The sequence below is a fragment of the Microtus oregoni genome, unplaced genomic scaffold, assembly GCF_018167655.1.
Source record: "Microtus oregoni isolate MIOR12 unplaced genomic scaffold, Mior012 000018F_ref0000195, whole genome shotgun sequence".
Taxonomy (NCBI): Eukaryota; Metazoa; Chordata; class Mammalia; order Rodentia; family Cricetidae; genus Microtus; species Microtus oregoni.
Window position 1 is genome coordinate 3,453,930 of NW_024543077.1, and position 21,671 is coordinate 3,475,600.

At 45.2% G+C, this 21,671-nt stretch overlaps 1 protein-coding gene across 1 annotated transcript in view; it reads left to right on the forward strand.

Annotated features, from left to right (window-relative positions):
• Positions 1 to 1,853: 1,853 nt before the first annotated feature.
• LOC121458988 (prolyl 4-hydroxylase subunit alpha-3-like) overlaps positions 1,854 to 21,671 on the forward strand; it is a 30,978-nt gene continuing 11,160 nt past the window's right edge. The window contains exons 1-8 of the mRNA XM_041668447.1: positions 1,854 to 2,053; positions 6,421 to 6,563; positions 7,055 to 7,278; positions 11,353 to 11,502; positions 13,004 to 13,055; positions 16,391 to 16,554; positions 16,764 to 16,940; positions 21,466 to 21,530. Coding sequence (XP_041524381.1) covers positions 1,854 to 2,053; positions 6,421 to 6,563; positions 7,055 to 7,278; positions 11,353 to 11,502; positions 13,004 to 13,055; positions 16,391 to 16,554; positions 16,764 to 16,940; positions 21,466 to 21,530 — 1,175 coding nt within the window. The remainder of the gene's footprint in view (positions 2,054 to 6,420; positions 6,564 to 7,054; positions 7,279 to 11,352; positions 11,503 to 13,003; positions 13,056 to 16,390; positions 16,555 to 16,763; positions 16,941 to 21,465; positions 21,531 to 21,671) is intronic.

Below are 21,671 nucleotides of genomic sequence, written 5' to 3' on the forward strand. Positions count from 1 at the left end.
AGAATTAACTGACTCTAATGATTAATTCTTCTAAATACTGAAAGAACAAATTTCAATCCTTTACAAACTCCTCTATAATGTAGGAAAGGAGGAAACTCTTCTCAGTGCATTCTCCGAAACTAGTATCACATTGATATGAAGACCAGACAAAAATAATTCAAGAAAACTATAGACTAGCTTCTCTTATAATACAACAAAATACTAGCAAACCAAACCCAGCAACATGTCAGCAAGAGTGTGCATCGTGACCAAAGAGGTTTTATCTTAGCATGCAAGGTTGGTTTAACATGCAATAACCAATTTCTATAGCACACTATATTAAGAAAATAAGAAATAAAACTATGCAGTCTTCTAAGATGGGTCCCCTGGAACTGAAGTTACAGGTGTTTGTGAGCCGCCTGACAGTGCCGAGGGTGCAGAAAACCAAACTCAGGTCTTCAGCAAGAGCAGTACACACTCTTAACTGCAGAGCCATCTCACCAGCTACAGCTTCCTATCGCGTAAACAAATTATCACAAACTCTATAATAAACAAACTCTTGGCTTATAATAACTGTCTCAGAATTCAGACGTCTGGAGTGATGTATTAGGTTTTTTTCCCATCACTGTGACTGAGTATTTGACAGATACAATGTAAGGGAGAAAAGATTTATTTTGGCCCATGGGGCCCGTCATGAAAGGGAAGGTGTGGTGGCAGGACCTGCTGGCTTGAACATGTGACAAACATCACATCACCCAGCAGACAGGGACCTGATAGCTCAGGTCAGAAGCTATAATAACCCTTAAGGCCTACCCTAGTGGACAATGTAAGCCCTGCTTCCCCAAAGCTCCACAGCTCACTTTCAACCAAGCATTCAAACCGGTTCCTTCTGCGGACTGGAAAACATTCCTCCAACCTTCTAACCTTCTAGAAGCTTCCTACAATCTGTTTCTCACACACCATTTATCCATTTCCAAAGCCAGCAACACAGCATCTTCAAATATGTCTGAGTTTGCTTTCGTCGTCCCGTATCTTTCTGACTTTTTAAAAATGGAGGGGCTGGAGAGGTGGCTGTTCTTCCAGAGGACCCCGGTTCAATTCCCAGCATCCACATAACAGCTAACAACTGTCTGTAACTTCAGGTTCTGGGGTTCTGATACCTTCACACCAATCCACATAAAATAAAGTTAAATAATAAAATAAATAATAAAATAATTGTATTGAGACCACCGGGGTAATCCAGGATGATCTAAAGACCCTGTTAGAACGGCACACCTTAGCTCGTGAAGCCCTCTGCCCACGCCAGGAGGGTCCCCTCACCCAGTGCACAGTGATTACACAACCGGAACGTGTGTTTGTGGCGGTTTACATTCCCATCTCCCCTCGTGAGGCGAGGGCTGCATCTGCACTTACCCACTTGAATGAATGAGTCAACGGCAAATGAGTGGCAGGGGCAAAGAAACAAACAACCTAGTAACATACAATGACTATACTTTTGTGTGACAGTCCCAGAGTTTCAGCTTCTGTAAGTGCTAGCCATCTTTCGAGACCTCCGGCCTTGTGTTCTGTGAAGCGGTTTCCTTACCTCTGTCTCCACGCAGTATCTGTTCCCTTCAGGATCCAGTGGCTTCTCGTGGTTTTCGCGCCTGTCCCACGAGGTATTCCCACGGTCGTAACTAGAGAATTCACCGCTCATCCTCTCTGCCTCAGTTTCCTCAAGTGTGACAAGCTTGGCGGGATCAGGGTGGCGCTGGCGGCGGGCTGTGGAGAGGCGGGAGGCGGCCACGGGAGGGCGACGCAGACCGCGGACGAGCGGGCGGCCGGGTGGGCGGGGCTGTGTCCGGCGGGAGCGCGGAGGGACGCGCGACCCCGCGATGGGCCCCGGGGCGCGGCTGGCGGCGCTGCTGGCGCTGCTGGCCCTCGGGGCCGGGGACCCCGCGGCCGCCACCGCGCGGGAGGACACTTTCTCCGCGCTGACCAGCGTGGCGCGCGCCCTGGCGCCCGAGCGCCGGCTGCTGGGGACACTGAGGCGCTACCTGCGCGGGGAGGAGGCGCGGCTGCGCGACCTGACCAGGTGAGGGCAGCGCGGGGGTCCGGGCTATCAGGATGGGCTGAGACCCAGTGTGACTTCCAGACCAGCGTTACGTTCTGTACAGTCATATGCAGTAACGGTGCAGGGGATCCCGAGACAGTTTGTGGGGGAGTGGGGGAATACCTTGTGAGAGCGCGCTCTCTCTCTCTCTCTCTCTCTCTCTCTCTCTCTCTCTCTCTCTCTGACAGTTTGTGGGGGAATACCTTGTGAGAGCGCTCTCTCTCTCTCTCTCTCTCTCTCCCTCCTCCTCTCCTCTCTTCTCCTCCCTCTCTCCTCCTCTCTCCTCTCTCTCTCCTCTCCACTCTCTATCTCTCCTCTCTGTCTCTCTCTCCCTCTCTGTCTTTCTCCCTCTCCTCTCCTCTCCTCTCCTCTCCTCTCCTCTCCTCTCCTCTCCTCTCCTCTCCTTTGCTCTCCTCTCCTCTCCTCTCCTCTCTATCTCTCCTCTCTCTCTGTCTCTCTGTCTCTGTCTCTCTCTGTCTCTCTCTGTCTCTCTCTCTCTCTCTCTCTCTCTCTCACACACACACACACACACACACACACAAACTGGGTTGCCACCCCCAACATGTCCAAGTTGGTACACTGTGGAAAAGGGTAGCTTGCTGACCATGGAATCCAGCTGAATCTCACAAATGCTGTTGTGAGTGACCCCAGGCTTCCTGTCACCTTACCACAGATACAGTAGGACGGTGAGGTGATCATTTTGGCTCTTCTTTCTCTTCCCACAGGTAAAAGGTCTCTGAATGTAAATTGGAGCTAAGAGGTTATATGTGTGTGACAATATCTGACTCCAACATGGCGAAAAGCTGTTTCAGAGTAGGTAATACTGAGGGTAGCGTGCACAGAACACAGCTAATGTTATTTTCTATTCAGTCAGTAAAGTAGTGCCAAACATTAGAATGTACACTGTGTAAGACGTGGGACACGCTGGGCTGTGTGGCACATGCCTTTAATCCCACACTCAGGAGGTAGAGGCAGGTGGATCACTGTGGTTAGGCCAGCCTGGGCTACAGAGCAAGTTTCAGGACAGCCAAGGCTACACAGAGAAACCCAAATCTCAAAAACAAACAAAAGATTAACTATACCAACAAAAAAGTGGGACATAGGACGCTAATCAGTGTCAAAGAAAAAAAGGAATGTTTGTATATGATGTCACATGGTGTGTGCTTTCTCTGCTTCAGACACTGGGAGGAGCAGTGGTTTCCACATGAATCCAGTCGGCCTTACAGCTTGTCTAGACAGAATGCAGGCAGACCATTTGATTTCTAGCTGTAGCTTTAAACTTCAAATTCTCCCCCATGCCAACACCGGAACCCTCCCTGCTCCACTCGTACTGAATGGTCATTAAGGACGGTCAGTTTCATAAGAGTTGGCTTAGTCCTGTAGTCTGCACTTCAAATAGCCCTCGGTGGTACTGATGACTTGTGTGTGAACAAGCATTTGTCTGGGTGGCGTCATCCAAATTGGTTGGTCACATTCTTACACTAAGAAAAAAAAGTTCTACAAACATGACGCAAGCTTATGAAAAGCTAACAAAAGAGACCTGTCTACATTGAAGGAGCTTGTTTTAATTCCCAGTGTCCATTCTGTTACGTTCTGATGCTCGCCTACACTCGCATCCTCTGATATGCCAGGCCCCAAACAGAGCCCACAACCACTCTGTCAGGGGCTGGTGTACAGAATGGTTTGGAGTCTAGATGCAGGAACTCAACAGTCTGAATTCTCGACTCTATCCTTATCACGTGTTTAAGCTTTAGTTTCCTGATCAATATACAATGATGATTTTTAAAAAGTAGCACTTATTCCCACATGGTTCTTGGAATGATTGAGTTCGAGGTGAAGTTATTTATCATTGTGCTTAGCATATAGAAGATTGCTGGACAACTGTTAACTTTTATGTCTAAGACTGGCTGATCAGCTGGCGGTGGTGGCACACGCCTTTAATCCCAGCACTCAGGAGGCAGAGGCAGGAGGATCACTGTCAGTTCTAGGTCTACAGGTCGAGTTCCAGAACAGTCAAGGTGCACAGAGAAACTCTGTCTCCAATAAATAAATAAATAAATAAATAACAACAAAATGAGATAAGTGTAATCCCAGCCCTGAGGAGACTAAGGCAGGAAGACTACTGTGAATTTGAGGCCAGGCTAGACCACGGTAAGACCCGGTCTCAAATAATGCTTTTAAAACTGCTATCCTGTCAGCCTTATCCACTAACTGACATTCTAAAAGATTAAAAAAGAATTTAAAAACTCCTAGATTCTTTTCTCAGATGACTATGAACGTTTAATTTTGTCAAACTCAATTTGATGTATTAGAGGCTACGATTCTATCCAAGTCTTGCTCTAAAGCCCAGCAAAATGTTTGCTTTTTAAAAATGAGAATTCAGGCAGTTTCGGCTCATTTTTCTATAGTCTCAAGATGATGATTTTATATAAGTTGAAATGTTACTTCTAAGGCCCTCAGCTTGTATTTTTTTTTTTTGCATTTCCAAATCAGGAAATGAGCAGGGAAGTGTGCTGGTTACGGTGTCCGCCACTGTACTAGCAGGGCTCAGTCGGCATGTGTGTAGCCCATCTCCAGCATATTCGTGTTCCTACCATTTAAAAACTACAAAGAGTGGAATTATTTCTGAGCTCAGAATGAAGCATTCAGAGTGTCTCAGAAGAATGATGACAAAGCCATTTCTCAATCTCAAATGAGAAACATGGACTTGATAGAGCCCATGTATTGCGGTTGAATAGCCTACCCAGGATGCTTATTGCAGGGATTGGGTTGCAAATTTTATGTGCAGATCCTTGAAGGAAGGAATCTGATTTTCCACTCTCAGCAGCATTTATTAAAGCAAAAAGCCATTTGGGAAAGTCTGAGGTTTGCCGTCAGCGTCCCATAACTCAGTCTCTGAAAAGGAGCTGTTTGCTCAGAGGCTGGGCATACAGCCAAGTTTTGCATTCCTAGCCAGCCTCAGATATCAGTCTATAGATTTTTTTCCTTTCTTTCCTATGTGGAAGGGGGAAAAGTCGTATTTGACCACGGCATTTCTTGATGTGCTGCAGTAAAGAGCAAACCCCTGGTCTAAAACAAACCAGAATGTGACGTGGATGCAAGGAATACAAGGTGTAGACAGAGCTTTGATAAGATGATTAACGTGGAATAATAGTCACCCCTGTGCCACACTTCTTTCCCTTTGGGCCTCTGTTAGCTGGGTGCCTATTAAACATTTGTCCTAACAGGCAGTCTATAGACCCTAACAGGGAGTCTCTTTATTCCATAGTGGAAAAGGCGATGGGAAGGAATGGCAGATGTGAAGTGGAAAGACCTCAAGATGTCCTCTAGACTAGAGCAGCTTTGTTACCTCCCAGGACAGAGTTGGTTGGCGACTGGGTCAGAATAAGTCTTAGGCCGGCTCCCAGCTCCTCTGTGTCCAACTATCTTGTAAAAATCACTCTGTGCTCAGCCTCAATTGCTCCTGGACTCTTTACTTTTCAGGCTGGACTTGGCTCGGACTCACACTTGTACGCTTTTTTCTGTCTAGCAGTTCGCTAAGTGGTTCCATATGGAGCCCAAGCGGGAAAGAACGGGCTGGTTTGGATTTGGAACCCCAGAGAGGCAGCTCACGAGCAGCCCCATCTTTGGGATAGGAGACACCATGGGACTTGACAGGCTTCTGTGTCTCACTTGAGTCGCCCAGGCCCAGATTCTTGTTCCTTAGTTTGTGCTGAACATTGGACTTTCTGGAAGCTTCGGAGCAAGTACATTGTAAGGATCCAGTAGTCATCAAAATATTTAAACACCTTTCAAGAAGCAGATCAGGTGCCTCTTCCAGGAACCTACCCCTCACCTCTGACGTCACAGCTTTGTGTGTTCAAGGCTCTCTTAGTGTAATCACATTGACTGTTATTTGTTTCATGCTTTTGTGTCCCTTCCAGACACTAAGTATTGGGCATAGGGCAATAAAGGAAGAAGAGAACTTTGTGCCTATAACTCTTTGAACTGGACTGTGTCTTACCTGTGTATCCCTACATACACAGGTACCTATTTAGTATAGTGCCAGATATATTGTCACTAAATGGTCTACACAGACTCAGCCAGTGAATAAATGAATAGACCCACTTTTATGTATTTATAGCTTTCACGTCTTTTATGCTTGCCTGAATTTTTTAGTTGAACTATTTACATGGGTTGCAAGAGGTTCAGGATTTCCATTTCCACACCACCACCTCCCCATGCCTAATGAAGTGAGGACTACAGGCAGGTACAGCTGTACCCAGCTCTTAATTTCAGCTGTTCCCATGCCAGCCTTCCTGGGATGTAACGGTTGGGTCTAGAGGTGAGATAATTCTTTATCGTTTCAGATTTTACGACAAGGTGCTTTCTTTGCATGAGGACGCGACAGTCCCTGTAGTGAACCCTCTGCTTGCCTTTGCTCTCATCAAACGTCTGCAGTCAGACTGGAGGAACGTGGTGCACAGTATGGAGGCCGCTGAGAACATCCGAGGTAACAAGGAGAGTTGCAAAGTACGGAGAAGCTTCTAGCTCCTGACTCAGCGTAAGGAGAGAGATTCTGCTGAGTTACAATGAGGATTATTTGTGTTCTTAAGCCCTTTAAAGTCTATAAAGTTGGTCCCCTTGCATATAACTTCATGATTTTAGATTGGAAAATGTCTTCACATCTGTTACCTCACTTGATCTCCACTGCAGTCAAGTAAAGAAGTGTGTATCTACCCAGTTATGTATGTGTATATATGTATGTATGTATGAATGTATGTATACATGTATGTATGTATTTATGTGTAGAAAGTTGTGGCCTTCTAGTAGTTTCTACTTCAAACTTTTAAATAATTTGGAGGCTGGGATACAGTCTTACTACTTTACTGTGTTTGGAGGCTGGGATACAGTCTTACTACTTTACTGTGTTTGGAGGCTGGGATACAGTCTTACTACTTTACTGTGTTTGGAGGCTGGGATACAGTCTTACTACTTTTACAGCCCTGAAGGATGGTTATGAGAAGGTGGAGAAAGACCTTCCCGCTTTTGAGGACCTTGAGGGAGCAGCGAGAGCCCTGATGCGCCTGCAGGATGTGTACATGCTCAACGTGAAGGGCCTGGCCCAGGGTGTCTTCCAGAGGGTCACAGGCTCCTCCATCACTGACCTATACAGTCCCAGGCAACTCTTCTCCCTCACAGCGGATGACTGCTTCCACGTAGGCAAGGTGACATGCAAAGACGACCAACTGCTGAGGTCTACCTTCTTACGGATTAGCTGTGTCTCAGCTGTCTTTGTGTATTGTGGTAAACCTTGAAAATTTGATATTGCTCCTTTTTTCAGAAGTGGAAACCAAGGTTCAGACAGGGTAGATCACTAAGACTGCATAACACAAAGTAACAGAACCAATTTTGAGCCTTGTCTTTTATCTCTAAATCCCATGCTCTTGCCATGGGAAAGAGAAATCATCAGATATTAAGACATTCTTGAGCATGAATAGCTTTTCTCTATTTCTAAAAAGGTATCATGTATCCCAGGCCAGTGTTAAGCTTGCCAGTGTCTTCCTGCCTCCACCTCTCCAATGTTGAGCTCACACCATGCCCAGTTTTGGCAGTGTTGGGGATCAAACCCAGGGTCTCATGCATGCTAGTCAAGCACTCTGCTAACTGAGCTACATCCTTCACATATGAAATGGTTTAATTAAAAATGCCAGGATGTTGGACATAAATTATGTGATGCAGAAGAAAGTTTCTGTCCTGCTCCATCCCGCAGTTGTTCAGTCCCAAAGAAACACACAGAGGTTTATATTAGTTATAAACTATTTGGCCTATTAGCTCAGGCTTATTATTAACTAGTTCTTACAAGTTAAATTAACCCATAAGTCTTGTCTATGTTTAGCCATGTGGCTTGGTACCTTTTATCAGTAAGGCATTCTCATCTTACTTCCTTTGCATCTGACTGGTGACTGACTCTCTGCTTTTCCTCTTCCCAGAATTCTCCTAGTCTGGTTGCCCCACATATGCTTCTTGCCTGGCTACTGGCCAATTAGCATTTTATTAAACCATTATGAGTGACAAATGTTTACAGTGTACAAGAACATTATCTCACAGCAAGGCGAAAATCACAACCTAGGCTGTGCGCATTGATATTACTTGAGGAAATTAGACCTCAGGAATCTCCCATAGGTGTATTTAGTTAATTTTTGTCATACTGAGTTGTTTTATAATATACTCTTTGCCAGCCTTAGCCTTCAAAATGCATAGGGTCTATTATTATTATTATTATTATTTTGGTTTTTCGAGACAGGGTTTCTCTGTATAATAGTCCTGACTGTCCTGGAACTAGCTCTTGTAGACCAGGTTGGACTCGAACTCACAGAGATCCACCTGCCTCTGATTACGAGTGCTGGGATTAAAGGTGTGCACCACCACTACCCAGCTTAATTAATGGTTTTGTTTTCCTTTTGAAGATGCTTCCTGAAGAAAATTGTTATTGTTTCCTTCTGCCTGCCCACACCAAGTTCATTAGCAGATTTAACAGTGGACTTCTTGGGTCCCAGTTCCAAGCTTGGGGAATTAGTTTCACGGATCTACACACAACGACCCTCTCTGCTTCCTGTTTCTCTCTGTGTGGTCCTGAGCAGAACCACAGCCCAGTCATGCTCATGGCTAGTTCAAGCAGCTGGGTGCACAGTACCAGCAAATGCTTGCTAATGAAACATCTTGACTATATATTGAAAACTTTAAGTCATATACTGAAAATTTAGTAAGCCAACTTCCTGAAAGTCTTACTGGAAATCTTTATTTCTGTATTTATTTAAAAGACCATGCATTTCAAATGTAAGGGTGGTATATAGAACAATACCAAATAGCTATAAATGAGGGGAAATACATTTTCAAATTTGGCTATATTTATTTACCAGTTTTTCCCTCTCATTCCTACACCTTACTGCTCTCCGGGTTACCAGTGTCCTCCACCAAGCAGGAACTGAGCTTCTGAGGTTGGCTTCTTCACTCTGCAGCTTACGCTTTGGGATGTTGTGTGTATTGGTAGTTCATTTAAAAGGATTTATTTACTTTATTTTGTGTGTATAAGTGTGTTGGTCACATGCATGTCTGTGCACCACATGCATGCCAGGTGCCTTCCGAGGTCAGAAGAGGGCATCAGATCCCTGGAACTGGAGTTACAGATGGTTGTGAGCCTCCATAGGAATAATGGGAATTCAACCCAGGTCCTCTTCAAGAGAAGCCTGTGTTCTTAACTGCTGGGCCATCTCTCCAGCCTGTAGTTCATTTTCGTTGATCTATGGTGTGGATAAATTGTAAACTTTTTATTTAGGCTCCTGTTGGTATATCCTCAGACTGCTTCCTGTCTGAGCTGCCGTGAGGAAGCTGCTATTAGCATTCTTATTGTGTCCCTGGCTACTTATTTTTGTTGTTCATTTTCCTTTTTGTCTCATTCTGTAACCCAGACTGGCCTCAGCCTCCCACATCCTTCATGGCATAAGCATCTGCTAATGTGCTCACTGCTTAAATTTTCAGCTAGGTTTTTGTTTCTGCCACCTGGCATTTAATTTTTTTCTTTGAAAACATGTAACCTCATGCTTTTTTTATTTTGTTTAAAATTTCTGAATATTTAACTTACTAGACATTTTGACATGTTTGAAAGAATTCCAGTTATGTCAATCTACCATATTCTAGAACTTGAAAATCCCCGTGAAAATATCAGCAAAATGATTGGGACTGGGATGTAGCTCCCTAGCACACATGGAACTCTGGGTTTAATCTCCAGCATCACATACATACACATACATTATACCACAAACATACATACCACACACATACATACTACACACATACACGTACATACCACACACATATATATGCATATATACTACACACATCATCAAATACATATATACATACTACACACATACCACATATACACACAAAAATACCACACATACTACACATATACATATTACACACATACATTCTACATACATACATAACACACATACACGTATATATCACACACATGTATATCCATATATACCACATACATCACAAATACACATATACATACTATACACAAACATATACACACAAATATACCACACATACTACACATACATATTGCACACACATACATACTACATACACACATACCATATACACTGTCCCCACATATATAGATATCACACACCACATGCACATTTCATAATACACCCATATACACATATACCACATACACACATATACCACATATACACACTATATACCACATAATATACCACACACATATGAATACATATGCCATGCATACATACAGCAAACACAGAGATATAAATGAACATACCATACACATGTACATATTCACACAACACTCACAGTTAATTTGACAGGGAAAAAGTTAGGTTACTGTTGTTAATATTATTATTATTCAGTTCAACCTTTTGTACAAATAAGAAATGTGTAAAGAACCAACAAGACAACACGCCAGGCTAAAGGCAGACTTGAGAAAGGAACCGCTCTATTGTTTGGCATGCACGTTGGCGGCAACTCTAGGTCCTGCCCTGATTGGCAGTCACACCTCAGTGAGATCATTTTGTAAGAGTTGTTCCAACTCGGTGACCTTATAATTCCATGTTGCTTCAGTATTGACTTCCAGGAAACTCTCCCCAAAGGTCTGATGTTCTACTTAGCTGTAACCTGGTAAGGAGACAGGAGCTAGGTCTGGCACAGGCCGCCATGTTGTGCTGTGCTCCAGCTTTTAATCAGAACCGACAGCATTCCCAATGTCCGCCCTCGTTACGGTGGCGGATGTGCTGTATTGTGGTGATTGGTGTGTTCATAGCCTCCAGGATTCAGTGCTCTCAGGAGAAGAAGCCCACATGCTCAGTGACCCACTGGGCTCCTTTTCCTTCTTCAAGAAAGGTCTGTCTCAGGTGCTACTCCGTAACTCTGCTGAGACCCCAAGCCCCTTCCTTCTCTATGCCTCCACAGTACATTAGGCATTGTAAAGCCTTAAAGCCCTGACACCATTCTGTCCCACAATGCACATACTTGAGTTCATCTGTCTGTCTCCTAGATCATGAATTTCTCAAATGCAAGAACCCCATTTTCTCTCCATAAGTACAATGTCATATACTATTACTAGATAACAGATATTAAACGGAATAAAATTAATTAGAAAGTAAAGCTAGGCTTGTGGGGGTCCAGAGGCCTCATCCTGTGAATAATCAGATGATTTATTTTCTGACTGTGGACTAAAGCTGTGGCGGCTGTGTCCCTCCCTGCAGGTGGCCTACGACATGGGGGACTACTACCATGCCATTCCGTGGCTGGAGGAAGCTGTCAGTCTTTTCCGAACATCTTATGGACAGTGGAAGACGGAGGATGAGGCCAGTCTGGATGACGCCCTGGATTACCTGGCTTTTGCCTGTTTCCAGGTATTAGGGTGATGAAACTCATTTTTACCACAGGCAGTACAATGTTCTACATCACTTTCTGGTTTGTTTCATCTTCCTGGGGGTACCAAGTGTAAGGCCATTATTTTATTATCACCATAGATTTAATATAAGTAAATCAAGCTTCTAAAAAATTCTTAAAGTACCAGGGAGCTCATAGAGGCAGACTTAGAATCCACGTCTGAATCTAAGTCTAGAGTGCTAACCAACGCATGGACCACTTTGCTGTCTTCATCTCTCACTTACTTGTTATAGCGGCAGCACATAGGTGTTTGATGGGACCCAGTCAATGGAGAACACCCTGCACTCTCACTGACTCGTGGCTCATCGCTGATAACATACCATAACGTTGCCACGAAGGGAGGAGTTTGATTATCCTCTCCCACCTGACACTGAATCCAGCTGTGATGTGGTCATTGGCTGCAGAGTTGACATCTTCATTCCATTGTACCAACCTGAGGCCTCCTGCAGCTCCCATCTTCCCTGGGTACTGTTGATCTGCTGCCTGCTGTGTCACACATGGACATCCCTGCCCTAAATATGGCAGCTTCCATCTTTCTGTATGACTAACCTCATTTCTCACCAATTGTACAGCCTCGAAAGTGCTTGAAGTGGGTGGGTTTTGGTGGTGTGATTTTTTTTTATCTCATATATTTTACGATGTGATTATTATTGCTTTTATCATTAGAGTGACATTTTAGCATGCAAGGAAGTTTAAGGAATTCTGTTTCTGTATACTCCTGTCAACTGGTCAGTTTTCTGCAACAGAATGCAGTCTTCCTATGTGGAATTTGCTTCCTCAGACTTAGGTGCCTCGACCATGATGAGGCTGCATGGCTAGAGACAGCTAGTTCCTACACATCTGACCATATTCATTTTAGTTTTTCTTTTGCTTTCCTCCCACTCTCTAGACTCTGGGAAGCACTAATCCTGGAGAATAAGAATAAACTGTATTTTGCTAGAATTTCTCAACTGCTCCTCTTTTCCTCTTCCTCCTTCTCCTCTTCCTCTTCCTCCTCCTTCTCCTTCTCTTCCTCCTTCTACTTCTCTTCCTTCTTCCCCTCCTCCTCCTCCTCCTCCTCCTCCTCCTCCTCCTCCTCCTCCTTCCCCTCCTCCTCTCCTCGTTCTTTTTTCCTTTTGGTGGTACTTGTGGATTAAATTCAGGCACATACTCAACAAGCAATTCACCACCAAGCTATGCAGCAACCCAGCCACACTCACCCTGAGTTTTCTTTCTCCCTTGGCTGGTGAGAGTGGTAATAACATATTGGTTTATAAGGAGATTTGATTTGTAACAGGGCTGCCAAAACAACAACAGCAAAACCCACAAATCCTCTGCATTTCTAGCCCATTGCCTATTTCAGTGAACCTTATTATCTACTGCAGTAAGAATATTTTATAGTTTTTTAAACTAGTCAGTGATTAGATTAGAGAAACTATCTTTATTTCGGTTGACATTTTCTTTCTTTTCTTTTTTAATAAGGCAGGAAATGTTTCATGTGCCCTCAACCTCTCCCGAGAGTTCCTTCTCTACAGTAAGTGACGCTAAGGCATACATTACCCATCTCACTTCTGCCCGACCTTTAATTCTTCTTGCAAGTGAAGTCTAGTGTGTGTGTGTGTGTGTGTGTATGTGTGTGTGCACGTGTGTATGCACGCATGTGTGTATGGGTTTGCACGTGTGTGTGTGTGTGTGTGTGTGTGTGTGTGTGTGCCAATGCACATGCCTATGTTCATACATGCAGAGACCAGAGGAGGACACTGGGTGTCTTGCTTTATTGAATTTTATTTTTGCTTTATGAGTATTTTTATATGTAGGAGTATTTTGTCTGTCTGTATGTGAACCACTTGCATGCCTGATTCCTGAGAAAGATAGAAGACATCAGATTCTCTGGAACTAGAATTACAGACAGTTTTGAGCTGCTGTGTGGGTGGAATCGAACCTAGATTCTCTAGGAGAAAAATCAAGGCTCTTAACCACTGAGCCATCCCTGCAGTTCCTCTACTTATTTTTGAAAATGGTCTTTGATTGAACCTGAAGTTCAGGGCTTTGTCTAAGCTGTCTGGCTAGCAACCTCCCAAGGTACCACAATCTGTCTGGGTGGCCATGTGGGTGCTGGGTCCCTGAACTCAGGCTCCCTTGCCTTCACTGCAAGCATTCTGTGAGCCACCTCCCAGGCCTCAGCCATTCTTTTTTATTATTCTAATCTTGTTTTATTTATACACAGATCATTGAAAGGGAGAAATTCATGAGTTAGTTGGAAAAATGCTTAGAAGATGTCAACCTGCCCCTTCCCAACTTGTTCTTTTGACGGGAACAAGTTTAGAGCCAGGTTCTTCAGAGGCGGTTTGGAGATCCAGGTTTTGGAAGGAAACCCAGGAATGAATAAAGTCAATGTGCACTGTGTCTGTGAGAAGGGAGTGAATCAGAGGGCTGTTCACTTCTTTGGCTGTTTACTGAGAGCTATCAGTTCTTCCCCTAAAGCCAGAGCTCACTTGGCTATGCAGGCATCCTGCCCAGTCCGGCTTCAGCCCCTTCAGGGAATGCTTTATGTCAACAGCAAAAGGAGAAGATGCTGAGAAGCTCAGCTTCAAGATTTCTGCATAAAATTTCTAGATTTTCCTTTAAGTATTTAGCTACTCAAATAAGATGTAAAGTCACTATTATCACCAAATGTTTAAGGGCTTCTTTTTAAATTTTTATTTCATTTTATGTGTGTGACTGTTCACCATGTGCGTGCTTGGTGCTCATGGAGACCAGAAGAAGGTGTCAGGTCCTCTGGAACTGGAGTTACAGATGGTTGTGAGCCACCATGTGGGTGCTGGTAACTGAACCCACATGCATGAGCCTCTCTGGAGTGCTTTTAAACTGCAATTATTTGTAACTTTTAAATGAATCCACCTAGTGTGTTCGGTCCTCCATTTCTGGGTTCTGTATCCATGAATTTAATCAACTTTGTATAAAAAAATACTGTGTCTGGTCAGAAACAATAGCCTTTTCTGTCATTATTGTTCCCTAAGCAGTGCAGTGTAACAATGATCTCCTTACTTGTGTATAATATAGCATTTACATTATGCTAGGTATTAATAAATAGAGATGATTTAAAGTATGTTGGTGGTGTGCATAAGCTTTCTGCAAACACTATACTATTTTATAAACAGGATCTGAGCATCTGTGGATTTTGGGGATCTAAAGGGATCCTGGAATCATCCACTGAGAGAGAGCTTTTTTCTTTCTGATACCTTGACAAAGAACAGGATATGGAAGTCACTCCGTGACCTGGAAACACAAGAGTAATTAGTAGTATAAAGAATTTAAGCGGCTGGGGTGGTGACTCTTATTGAAGCACTTAGCTTGCAACCGTAAGGATCAGAGTTTGGACTGACTGAAGCCCACATAAGATGCTGGGTGTGTGTGATATCCGACTTGTAATTCCAGGCTTCAGAGGCAGCAGGGAAACAAGAGACCTCCAGAACAAGGTTACTAGCAAAACTATATAAATCCAGCAGCTCTGGGTTCAATTGAGAGACCCTGCCTCAGTGAATAAGGTGGAAGAGCAATGGAGGATGATTCTTTACAATAGTGTCAAGCCTCTAATGCATGTACATCCTTCCATGTGTGTGTGTGTGTGTGTGTGTGTACATGCGTGCATGTGTGTGCATATGTGTGCCTGCATGTGCGCATGTGTGTGTATGCGTGTGTGTATGTGTGCATGTGCTTGTGTGCGTGTGGGCGTGTGTGTGTTGTGCATGTGTGTGTGCGTGTATGTGTTGTGCATGTGTGTGTGCATGTATGTGTGCACATGTGTGTGCCAGAGGCGTCCAGAAGAGGGTGTCAGCTGCCTTGGAACTGGAGTTACAGGTGGTTGTGAGCTGCCTGATGTGGGCGATGGGTACTCATCTGTGGTCCTCTGAAAGAGTAGAAAGCATTCTTAACCACTGAGCCATCCTTCAGCCCCTGGAGGTATTCTGAGGATCATTCCCAGAGATCTAGTGGAGCTGAGAGTGGATATGCTTACAGTTCTCCAAAGACAGGGAGCTGGGGAGATGGCCCTGGTAAGAGCATTTGCTGCACAAGCATTTGTTCCTGAGTTTGGATCCTAGGCAGCCGTGTAAAAGCTGGGCATGACCCCCACTGCCCCCCCACTGCCCCCCACCGCCACATACACCCTGCCTGTAACACCAGAGCTGGACTTGGAAAGAGTGGGTACAGAGACAGAAGAAACCCGAGTAACTCCAGGGTCAGTGAGAGACCATGTCTCAAGGGAATAAGGTGGACAGCAGCTGAGAAAGACACCCAACATTCTCTCTCTCTGGCCTCCAAAAGCACACACAAGGGCTCACCCTCTGCCACATACACACATATGCTCACATACAGGTAACACCCCCCACTCTGTGAGCACACACACAAATATATATATATATATATATATATATATATATATATATATATATATATGAAGAACAGTTTGGGCCTGTACTCTAGGTGACGACTGAGCTTCCTTCCATTGCTCTTGCTTGCCATGTTCTCTTTCAAGTAGTTACTGGATGCTGTGCTCCAGGAGGTGAGCCTAGCACAGTATCTGGCATAGGACACGGTTTTAAACATTTATTAGTGAACTGGTAAGTGAGTGGACGGATGGATGGGTGAAACTTCTTTTTTAACATAGAACTGACCATCATGGTCCCCATCATGTCTAAGCATGAGAGCAGCCATCCCTCAGGTCCACATCACAGAGCCCTCCTGCCTCTGTCTCCTGAAAGCTGTGGTTAGAGACTTGCCGGCACACTCCGCAGCAGGAGCTCTCGAGCATTCTTCCTGGGGCCAGATTTGTTCATCTGTGTGGTTTCCCATTTGGCTGTCCCCCAGATCCAGGTAATAAGAGGATGGCCAGGAACGTGTTGAAATATGAAAGACTCTTGGCAGAGAGCACTCGTCAGGAGGCAACTGAAGTTGTCATTCAGAGACCCAACGTGCCCCACCTGCAAACCAGAGACACGTACGAGGAGCTATGCCAGACCCTGGGCTCCCAGGTGGGATCCCTCAGAGAAAGGGAAAGGGGCTGATTGGCTGGAGTTGGGATAATTTGAGGGGAAAACTGATGCCTTAAAGGCAATATAACTTACCAAACAACACCCAAGGGACTCAGTCTTCTGTTACCCCCCAATTCCAGTTTTTGTGCCGTGGCTCCCAGGAGTCTTGACCTTTCTTTTTTTACATCGACTCTACTCTTTCCTTCCAGCCCACACACTACCAAATCCCCAGCCTCTACTGCTCCTACGAGACCAATTCCAGCCCCTACCTGCTGCTCCAGCCCGCCCGCAAGGAGGTCATTCACCTGCGGCCCTTTGTGGTTCTCTACCATGACTTTGTTAATGATGCGGAAGCTCAGAAAATCCGAGAGCTTGCTGAACCCTGGGTGAGCATCCTCAAATACCCTTTGTATCCACACATGCCTGGAGAACAGATATCTGGCCTGGCAAGACTCTTTCTTAGGCCAGGAGTTCAAAATGCCAACCATTCTGTAAGGCCAGTCAGCAGCGGAGAAAATCATGGCTGTACTTGTCTCTAGTGGGAAAGGATGCCGTGCCAGCAGCTTTAAGAGACATAGGATATGTAGCTATAAACAGTTGTCAATATCCAGTCAGTAGTGTGCTTGAGACATGAATGTATCATTAGATATCAATCAAAGGGATCTCAGAAAATATAAATGAGGTTTTCCTCAGTGACAACTTTTCCTTATGATTAGTAGAAGAAAAGAACTTGACAGGGACAAGGAGTGAAATACTAGTACACATTTACAGAGCAGATGTCGATGAGCTGATTCAACTTCATGACTCTGTTAAAGGGGAAACTGAGGCCCAGAAAGGGGAACTTGTTTGATAAAAGTAAACATGTAGCTAGAATCGGGACTGTCACTTTGCTGTTCTGTCTTTTAATAAGCTCAGGCTGAGTTACGCTTCGTAGTCAGCGACCCCTGAACCTTGGAGACAGCGATGGTTTACCACATCACATGTTTGTGTGGGATTGGCTGAACGTACGCTGTAGCTGGTCTCCAATCCAGATTGGAACCCAGCCTGGCAGAGTAGCCACCACTGGGGATTTACCAGCCTCATGGAAGGGGGCGTAAGACAGAAATGGCAAACATGAGCTGGATTTTAAAGCTTCTGTTTGGAAGTACCACATCTCTTCCAGACACAACTCTGCAAAGGCAGAGACAGACAGATTTCTGTGAGTTGGAAGACAGTCTAATTTACACAGTGAATGCCAGGATGGCCCCTGTCTAATCCTTCATAGGGAAGGAAGGCTCAGCAAGTGACTGTGCCAAGCTGGTGCCAGTGGGGAGGAATGTCTCATTGCCCTGGCTCGGGACTGTGGCAAATATCGGGAAAAGGCAGTCCCACTTCCGTAAGGCAGTTGTACTTTCTTTAAAGGCACAATTATTTGGTGCAGAATTATTTATTTTTAACCAGATGCCAGGTGTGCTGCCCATCCAGTGAGATGTTTAGTAATTCATCACCAGAACACAGCCTGCCCAGACCTTTTGCTTTAACAGAGGTGAGGAAGTTTTCCTCCAGGTAAGGCAGTGTTTCTCAGCTGTGAATCTTGACCCCTTGGGGGTCAAATGACCTTTTCACAGAGGTTTTCTAAGACCACCAGAAAACACAGATGTTTACATTATAATTCAAAACAGTAGCAAAATTATAGTTATGAAGTAACAACGAAAATAATTTTATGGTTGGGGTCACCACAGTGTGAGGAACTGTACTAAAGGGTTTCAGCGTTGGGAAGGCGGAGAACACTAGCGTAAGGGTAAGTGCTGTGATCAGATGTGCTATGAGGCGACCTGACCAGAAGCAGCATCAGGTCCTTAGAACAGCTTTGTTGCGATGGTGATGGGACAGGTGACCCTTCCAGAGAAGCTCACCGAATCCTTCACTTCAAGGTCATCTATTTGGCGTGCACAGACCTTGCCACACCCCTTTCGCAACCGCTCAGTGGTCTTGTTCACGCCTGTCTGGCCTGTGACTATTTCAGGAATAAGCTGAGAGCTTGTGGGAGGGCTGTCTGCCTCCTTTGCACCATTCCTCTGCAGAAGCCTCCTCTCCCATCACTTCCCTCTCTATCTGCCCCCTCCCATCCTACTCAAGGCCTCAGGGGAAACCATGTACCTCCCGTGGACCCCAGTACAGACCGCAGCCCCAGCCTGCTTTACAGGGCCACATGACTAAAGTAGCCCTTCTCTGGAATCAATGCTTTTGGTACCAGCTGTAGAGCAGTTCATTTTTATGTTAATTCTGCCATTTATGGATTGGCTGGTATCACTAGACATTTTGTGGGTTAGTGTCCCATCTCCCTACCCTATATTATGCTCATTGCTCCCAGGTCATTTGGATTTTGTCTCGTGTATGTGATGTGTGCACTCATTTGTATGATGACAAATTGAATTTGAAGATTTTCTTTTTCTCGTTTTGTTTTGCTTGTTTGTTTTGGGATGCATGGTTTCTCTGTGCAATAGCCCTAGTTTTCCTGGAACTAGCTCTGTAGACCATGCTGGTCTCGAATTCACAGTGATCTGCCTGCCTCTGCCTCCTGAGTGCTGGGTTTAAAGGCATGCTCCACCACAGCCTGGCTTTGAAAAATTTTTTTATCAACCACCTATCTTATTTTTTGAGACTTCCTCTCACTGAACCTGGAGCTCATTAATCCAGGTAAGCTCACAATCTAGCCAATGAGCTACAAGGCTCCACCTGTCTCCACCTCCGTCCCCACAGGGATTACAGACTCAGCTCTACACCTGGCTTCTTAGGGGAATGCCAGAGATCCACAGGCATGTCCTCCTGCTTACACAACAGGCCCTTTACCAACTGAGCTATCTCCTAACCCCTTATTTTTATACTTTGAGAAAGATTTTGTTGTGTTACCCTAACTGACCTCAAATTCCTAGGTTCAGGGGATCCTCCATCTCAGCCTCTTGAATGTTGAATCTATAAGCAAGCAAGTGCCACTTTGCCTGCTTGAACTAATCTTTGAAAGTTAGAACTGACTTCCTAAATCCCTTGTTTAAACTCTTGAGTGCTGACACAGCTCTGTAGCCTGACTGTGGCTGAATCCTTCCACTGTATCTCCCCCTTTGCCCTTGACAACCCAGCTACTTGTCTTTTCTGTAAACAGGCCTCTCTCTCTCCCTCCTTCCTTCTCTCTCTCCTTCCTTCCCCCTCCCTCCTTCCTTCTCTCTCCCTCTCATCCATCTATCTGTCTGTCTGTCTGTCTATCTATCTATCTATCCATCCATCCATCCATCTATCTATCTTTGTGTATGTATTTCCCTTTCTCCCTTCTTCCCTCTGTTCTTTCTGTCTGGAATGTGTGGAACATTCTACTCTTGACTTGTTTCAGTCTGTATGATCGCAGCATGAACGTGGGCATTCTGGGAAGGCTTCGAGCCTCTCAGAAGAAGAGGCTGGAGACCTTCCTCTGTACATCCATAGCAGCCCAGGCTGGCCATTACAACGCCATCAGTCTATGAACAGAGACTTTGTAACACAGTGCCTTGCTTTAAAAATGAATGATTTGTTTGTAGACAGTAATGAAAGGACTGTGAAAGAATTAGGCACGAAGTAATTCTGTAATGGGGGTAGAATTTTTAAAAACATTGATTCGTCCTAGAATAACAAAAGATGACATCTCTCCCCTCTCTGTGAATGGTTTTAGAAAGGAAAGAGGTGCCAGGCAGTGGTGGTGCTTGCCTTGAGTCCCAGCACTCAGGAGGCAGAGGCAGGAGGATCTCTCTGAGTTTGAGGGGGGAGAGGACAGAGGCACTAGTGGTCACCCATACATCTAGGGGTACCCCGGCCAAGAAGAGCTCCTGAGAGTCCATTGCTGTTATGTGCCTGTAGATGAGGAAATGAGTCTGAGGAAACAGAACAGGCTTTTCCGAGAAATCTGCCTGGGTTAGCAGCAGGGGGGGCAGGGGCGGGGGGGGGGGGCTGCTACATCTGCAAAGGAAAAGGGCTCGGCTATATGACGTTCACGAAGCAAAGGGTTGCATGTGGTTCATGAGGGGAAGGGTTTTGGTTGTACACAATTTATTGTTCTACCTCATCTTAACTTCTCAGAGATGGGCGAGAATGGGGGAGCTGGGGGACTCGGCTTCGTTCTCTCAATTGTCCCTTTAACCATTTCTGAGCACCTCTCCCTGCCAGGATGTCCTTGCCCTGCAGAGGCTGACTCAGATGCCAGAGACAGAAGCAGACACAGCCACAAGAGCTCATTTCTCTGTCCCTAGAACTAAGAGTTTGCAATAAGGAGATACTTTTTTTTTTTTCGAGACAGGGTTTCTCTGTAGCTTTTTTGGTGCCCTTCCCTGACCAGGCTGGCCTCGAACTCTCAGAGATCCGCCTGCCTCTGCCTCCCGAGTGCTGAGATTAAAGGCGTGCGCCACCGCCACCCGGCTAAGGAAATACTTTTTTAAAGATGGCATATAAATGCTATATACAGATGAATTCAACACAAAATGGAAACAGTTAAATTAGTGACCTCAAACCTATGGGTTTTTTCATAAGCCTGGCGGTTGCAGCTTAACAGTGAGCTCTATAGGGCAGGGCTTTGCTTAGGATTCTTCAGAAGGAGCAGGGTCCCCTGAGTACACATCTTTGTGGTTGGACGTGTTTGTTTACTTTGAGAGACATTAAGTTTACTCTGTGAAAGCTCCAGAACTGATACTGTGATACAAGCCGAAATGAGAAATGGCTATGCTCCTCCCCAACTTAGGCTCACAGGTACAAAAGGAATTCTGTGCATTTTTGTACCACACACGAAGTACACTTTAAGGAGTAAGGAGCTGGTGATGGTTATGCTCTAGAGAGAAGAATGTCTGTGAGCTCAATGAGCCATCCCTTTGCACCAGAACCACCTGGTCTTTCTCTTGTGCTTCCTATCAGCTCCAGAGATCCGTGGTGGCTTCGGGGGAAAAGCAGTTACCAGTGGAGTATCGCATCAGCAAAAGGTAGGAAGGCCCAGCCGGCCTGGGGCTGAGGACACAGCTGACTGCTAGGTCAGCAGCAACCTTTCTTGGGATGGCTCGTGAGCCTGTGGTTCATGTGGGAAACTATTACGAGAGACAGTTGCACCCTGCCACCCTAGTGCC